At 37.2% G+C, this 5,839-nt stretch overlaps 1 protein-coding gene across 1 annotated transcript; it reads right to left on the reverse strand.

The window, feature by feature from the left end:
• Window positions 1-313: 313 nt before the first annotated feature.
• Window positions 314-5,133, reverse strand: LOC147865612 (putative polygalacturonase). Its single transcript, XM_087318466.1, has 5 exons — window positions 4,367-5,133; window positions 2,701-2,821; window positions 2,425-2,599; window positions 1,836-1,906; window positions 314-1,035 (listed from the first exon to the last, which is right to left on the reverse strand). The coding sequence occupies exons 1-5, from the start codon at window positions 4,874-4,876 to the stop codon at window positions 386-388; spliced, it is 1,527 nt and encodes a 508-aa protein (XP_087174592.1). The 5' UTR covers window positions 4,877-5,133; the 3' UTR covers window positions 314-385.
• Window positions 5,134-5,839: the final 706 nt, after the last annotated feature.

Raw genomic sequence — 5,839 nt, forward strand, 5'->3', positions numbered from 1 at the left:
TAATCTTCAACTTAGATTTCCAAACATGTTGGTCTCTTTCCGAATCATTACCAAGATCATGACATATTTTTCCATGAGATCAAATTCTAGGTACTTCGTCAACTGCGTCTTGATATCTTCAATTCTCTTTGAGACGACCTTTTTGTGATTGTCTCCACTTCGAATAGATCCCATTGCAAATACTTTTCAACTTTATTTTGAGTGCTTTTGAGTACTAGCTTTCTCTATAAATTTTGTTGTGGGTTTCTTCCTCGCATTGAGGTTCCCACAGGTAATATACGCACATTTCCGTAAACAAAGGACTAAGTTACTATGATTTGTACTTTGGGAGTGTCCAAAAAATAAATTATGAATTTTGCTTTCTTGAATGGATTGTAATTGTACATTACAAGTAGTGTGAATAACAAGATTTAGAAGAACTTGAGTTCTTAAATGTAGCGCAAAGTTGAGGAGACACAAGGTATGAAGAGCCAAAGGCATGGGAACAAGACCATGAAGGTGACGCTACATTGAGGGAGATATTATACAAACAAATATCTTGAAAGGGAGATTCTGGAATAGACCAAAAACGGCCCGGGGAATTAAAGTGAAAGCCTATACAATTTCTTATGACAATATTATTGACCAACGAGAAATTATGAGGTGCAAGATAAGAGTTTCGAGGTGAAGGAGGTGGATGTTCCCCTGCATCTCCGGTAAATACAATCGCATGCTTAACGTGCGTTAAGGTGATATTTAAGATGGTAATGTTGGTAATGTAGCCACCACGACCGGGGGCAGTTTTTAGACGAAGTCCATACGAGGAGTTAAAAATATGGATGTCCTCCACATGGACATTTGAAATGCCACCTGAGACCTCACTTCCAAATGCAATTCCGGAGCACGTTTTTGTTGTGCCAGTCACTCTCCTGATAGTGATTTTGACACTTGGGCATGCCATGCGCATGCCATATTCATCCCAACCACTCTTTATTGCAATAAGATCGTCACCATTACTTATGTAACAATCTTCTATGCAGACATTAGAGCTCGAATCTACATTATTACAAGACAATAAAACACAAGTTTAGGATTAAAGAACATGTTTTGGTTGCAAGTCTACAAACCGAAAATGTCGCTAAAATATAAATTTAAAGCTATTGCCACCATAGTTATTACATCAATTGTAGGAAACTCTTACTTGCATTTAAAATTAAAAAGTGTATACATGAATGATTTTTATGATTGCAACTTTCTTATCCTTGGAAGTTTCAAATATTGCTTTCTCTTTTCACACGTCTTGTGTGTCGATGAGAAATGTTAAAGCATTGATAATTGAAACATTTTTATTTAATTTTCCAAGTTTGTGAATGTTATCATATTCATGTAGGTAACATAATTGCAAATGGGCTTGTCAATAAGGCGATTATGAGTGATTGGATCCCAAGAAAGTGGTATGGCCAACTATGTGGAAATTTGGGCCTTAGTTGTTTGCACATCATCAAAAAATAAACTACTTGTGATTCTTTGTAAGACACATATGTATATTTTCTAGTGTCGGTCTACTAGGACACAAGGATTGAATAATATTCAAATATTCTTGCATCAGTGGCATGCATACCATTATAATTACACTACATTTGTAAGTATTTTCAATGTAACAACTTCTACTTGTACGAAAAGGAAAGTGCCAAATGTATTTGGCTCATGACTTCTTCATATTTGGATCATGATATTAGTCTTGTATATCCAAAAAGCATGAACCAACAAACCAACAAATGCATTTCCTACATTCAAAATGACATTATAAAACAGAAAGAAAAGCTTAAGACAAGCATAATAGAAACACATTTCACCTGGATCAATGCCATCAGTGTTGGGCGCATTCCATGGGGCCAAAATTGTCACATTCTTGACAACAATGTTGCTGTAAAACATACATTACATTACCAATAGTTCTACCAATTAGAATCTGCAAATTGCATTTTTTATTTTTTTTTCAAAAGAACATATCCTTCCATTAGTTTTTAGAAAAGTCATAACAACAACATACAAAATATTTTTCCCAACTCATCTTTATAAGATGATGGTTTGAGGAAAGCAATCTATGTACTCCAAAGTAGAGAAAACTAGTCAACTAATCTGAAAGTTATTCTATAGACACATTCCAAGCTATTCCAAGCTATTCTGTAGACACATTCCAAGCTACTTGCAAATTGCATATTTATAATATGTCTTGCCTGATTTATGAGCTTATAAAACCATACAGTGATAGCTAATGGAGGCCATGAGTAGGCATTATGCTACTAGCCGACTGGAGTAATGAGTTGTTACAAGCCATATATGCGGAAAAAAACATCGAATGATACATAGTAAAAAAAACAATCTTTACATGTGATGTGTAGAAAAAACATACAAACAAAGAGAATGATGAGAGATTCATACTTGCAATAAATAGGATGTATAGTCCAAAACGGAGAATTGCGTAAGACGACGTTAGATATCACTATATCTTCAGAGCTAATAAATTCTATAAGATGACCTCGTGTATGCGCGAGACTTCGATTTCTCCACATGTCCCACCAAGACCATCCTTGGCCATCAATTGTACCATTTTCACCTATTTAAACATCACACACTTCAATACATTTTCATCAGTAATTTTCTCTTAACTACATATATTTGAGCATCAAATTGTATGTTATCGCTATGATACCATACCTGTAATCCATACGTCGGTCAAATTCTCTCCATGTATGAGACTACAATGTCGTCTACCCGGCCTTTCCCTACCATAACCATATGATGGCAATGGTTCTACCAATGGCCATTGCTTGGGATCCTGAAATTCCAAAAAGAGTCGGCTTCATAATCTAAAACATCAATTCAATTGGGAAAATTCCATAATCAATATTGAGCCTTATGAGGATTTGAAATACTATAAATCATTCTAAAGCTTTCATTCGAGAGCTTTTTGAATTGTTTTCTAGAGAAAATGTCATAATTGCCACGACACAACTCCAATGTTGTCAATATTTTTTGGAGTTTAATGCTACTTAGAATCCTCTCACTAAGTTCTTTCTAATGATCAATAAGTCATAAGATAGGGTTTGATGTAGCACATGACATATAATTAACATTTTGCCAATCGTTACTTCACAGCTATATCCATGACAATAATGAACACCCAACTTCTTGACATTCAAGTAAGAGCATATTGAATGTTATGTTTTGTTTATAGAATTTTTTTGGATATGAAATCACTATGCATGATTTAGAAAGGGGGAATGCACAAATGAGAAGAACAAATTTTTTTCGCCCACGATGAACCTAACACCAATAATGACGTAGTTGGGTATATTAATTTGACAAGCAAGTGGCACTAGATGAGCTTTTAATGGAAGATTGGTGAGCTTTTGCTTGCTTTTTCCTCACCTTGGGCCATGCAACATGGATCATGGATTGAAATTTGCTTCAAGTTTCTTACAACTTCAATTCAAATGTCAACTAAGTATGGAGTTTGGATGAGTGATATGGTACAATTAAGATTGACTTTGAAGGTTTGGTAGGTCAGGCATGATCATTGATATTGTATCCATTGATTGATATGTGTTTAATTGTATTTCAGACCTTTGCAATACATTTAATGACAAGTTGTTGAACCGTAATTAGATGATTTAGGATGAATTTAGATAGGAGACGCAATATTTGAACCACAAGGCATATTTAACTGCCTTACAAGCAACTACTTGTACCAGACTAAATGGTGGCTTAAGACAAATTGCCCAGGTTAGGAAAGTCGTCGTAGGCACCCTAGAAGTCACATGTGGCAATCGATCGATGTGGCCCTATTATTTCGATGTACACACCCTTTGGCCCCATCATGGATTAACTAGATACTTTCAGCGGATCATTAAGACTTGGAAGGGGATCGCGAAACAACTAGAACTCTCACGGGACAAATGACATTAGTGAACCCCACCTAGGTGCATCATGGCACGATCGAGAACAGAGTAGGCCTTAGGCCAAACATAGAGGATCTAGTCGATCTTTCATAACCCCAAACTTTTTGTTACGAAACGACTCGGTTGTGCCAAAATTTGTCACGTTGATCTGGCGATCTTTCATAACACGAACTTTTGTTACGAAATAACTCAGGTTGTGCCAAATATGGTCAATGGGATCGAGAGAAGTCCATAGATGTATTCTTTCTTAATGTCCACAAGAGTCCGAATGCAATCTATATATTGCAATGGACTGTCCAGTAGCCCATCCCACGGTCATGAGGATCAAACTTAGGAGTTCTCTCTCAATAAGTTTATGACTTGTGATGCAAGTAAGTAAACCAGCATCAAGAGGGAGAGACAATGGAGAGAGGAAGACTTACTTGAGAGGCGAGAATGACCGCGCCCTTGTGCAGGAAGAGTGTGAGATGCGAGGCGAGTTCAAAGCACCCGGTGAGCCATTGGCCGGGCGGGATGTCGAGCCGAGCCCCGCCGGATAATGTGGAGAGATGAGCTATGGCTCGCTCGAATGCTGCCGTGTTCACGGCCACGCCGTCCCCGACACCCCCGTAGTCCACGATGCTCGCATTATGTGCACGGGCCGCCGGCCTCGAGTAGAGGGACTCCAAGTCATTACACTCGATCGGAGGCCTAAGGAATGGCCTAACAACACATGTGTGCTCCACACGTTCGTCCAACGTTGGGGTAGTCGGCACCGAATGTCGGTGCATGTGTGGGGGTACTATGAGATGTAGTGTACTTAACATTAAGATGATGAGCAATATTGATCCGCTGATGATCGGGAGTATTCGGAGATCGGAGTACTGTCGAAGGACATGTTGTCTCCAATTTGGGTGGTGGTATAGCCTAGTGAAGCATGGGTGTTGAATCATGACCACCCCCCTTAAGTTAGCCCTCTCTTATGACACACACATACACACAATCACCTTAAGCTATGCGTAGCCAAGTCTAAGCACCTTCTCATACAATAGCTAAAATTTTCAGTGCAAAATTCCTTGATCCAAAATGTTTTGCTTGGCTTAGTTGAATAGTCAAGTCCTCAATTATTTTATAACTTCTTCCACTTGAAAAATCATAATGTGTTTTCTTATGCCTTTTGACTTGTTGTAGTTCCCAACCTTTAAAAGTGAACCGACCTTCATGACATTGAACCAACTATGTTTGTATATTTATTAGTATGTATAGATATATGTCTACATATATATGTATGTATATATGTCGATGAAATCACTCGTGTTTAGGAAAAAGGTGCTCATCATCACTAAATTGTCGTTTTAACATTTTCCACTTGCTAGTTGAAATCCAATAGAAATATATCCTTTTTTCCTCTAGAGTATGACCATTTCTCTGAGTATCCTAAAAATTATGTATATGTATGTTGATTAGGAAGAAAAAGGTATCATGAACATTATAAAGTTTAAACATGTTGGTGTAATATAAAATTGTTAGGAACTCTTCTGCTGTGGAAAGTGAATTGACAAAGCCATGTATTTCAGTAGCAACATGTTAGTAGCCATGATCCATGTATGTGTACAACTATAAAATCTATCAGCATGACCTTACTTTCCCCCCTTGGGACTTGGGTCGTGGAAATTAAATTAGTAAACCCAAAATTTATAGCAAACTTTTGCGTAACCATATGAATATGTTTCTTTATAATGATTGTAGGGTCATATCCATTGTTGATGTACATGCCACCGCAAACAAGCAAAATATAAAGAAATTTTATAATGAGCATATGTCAAGCCATTTACTAGGGGAAAATTGTTGTTTTATGTCACCTCAAATGAAAACTATACAAAAGATTATGATGAATGCATCATATTGCTCAAGTT

This window comes from Azolla caroliniana, unplaced genomic scaffold (genome assembly GCF_043228905.1).
Source record: "Azolla caroliniana isolate FFs.n. ecotype wild unplaced genomic scaffold, voAzoCaro1.0.p SCAF_4, whole genome shotgun sequence".
Lineage (NCBI taxonomy): Eukaryota > Viridiplantae > Streptophyta > Polypodiopsida > Salviniales > Salviniaceae > Azolla > Azolla caroliniana.

Excerpts from the sequence above, each read along its gene's own strand:
- LOC147865612 (XM_087318466.1), bottom strand. The coding sequence starts at position 4,876 with ATGATTCAACACCCATGCTTCACTAGGCTATACCACCACCCAAATTGG. Across the intron at positions 2,822-4,366 it reads CGGTCATTCTCGCCTCTCAA|GATCCCAAGCAATGGCCATT; the intron begins GTAAGTCTTCCT and ends TTGGAATTTCAG. Across the intron at positions 2,600-2,700 it reads GACCGACGTATGGATTACAG|GTGAAAATGGTACAATTGAT; the intron begins GTATGGTATCAT and ends ATGTTTAAATAG.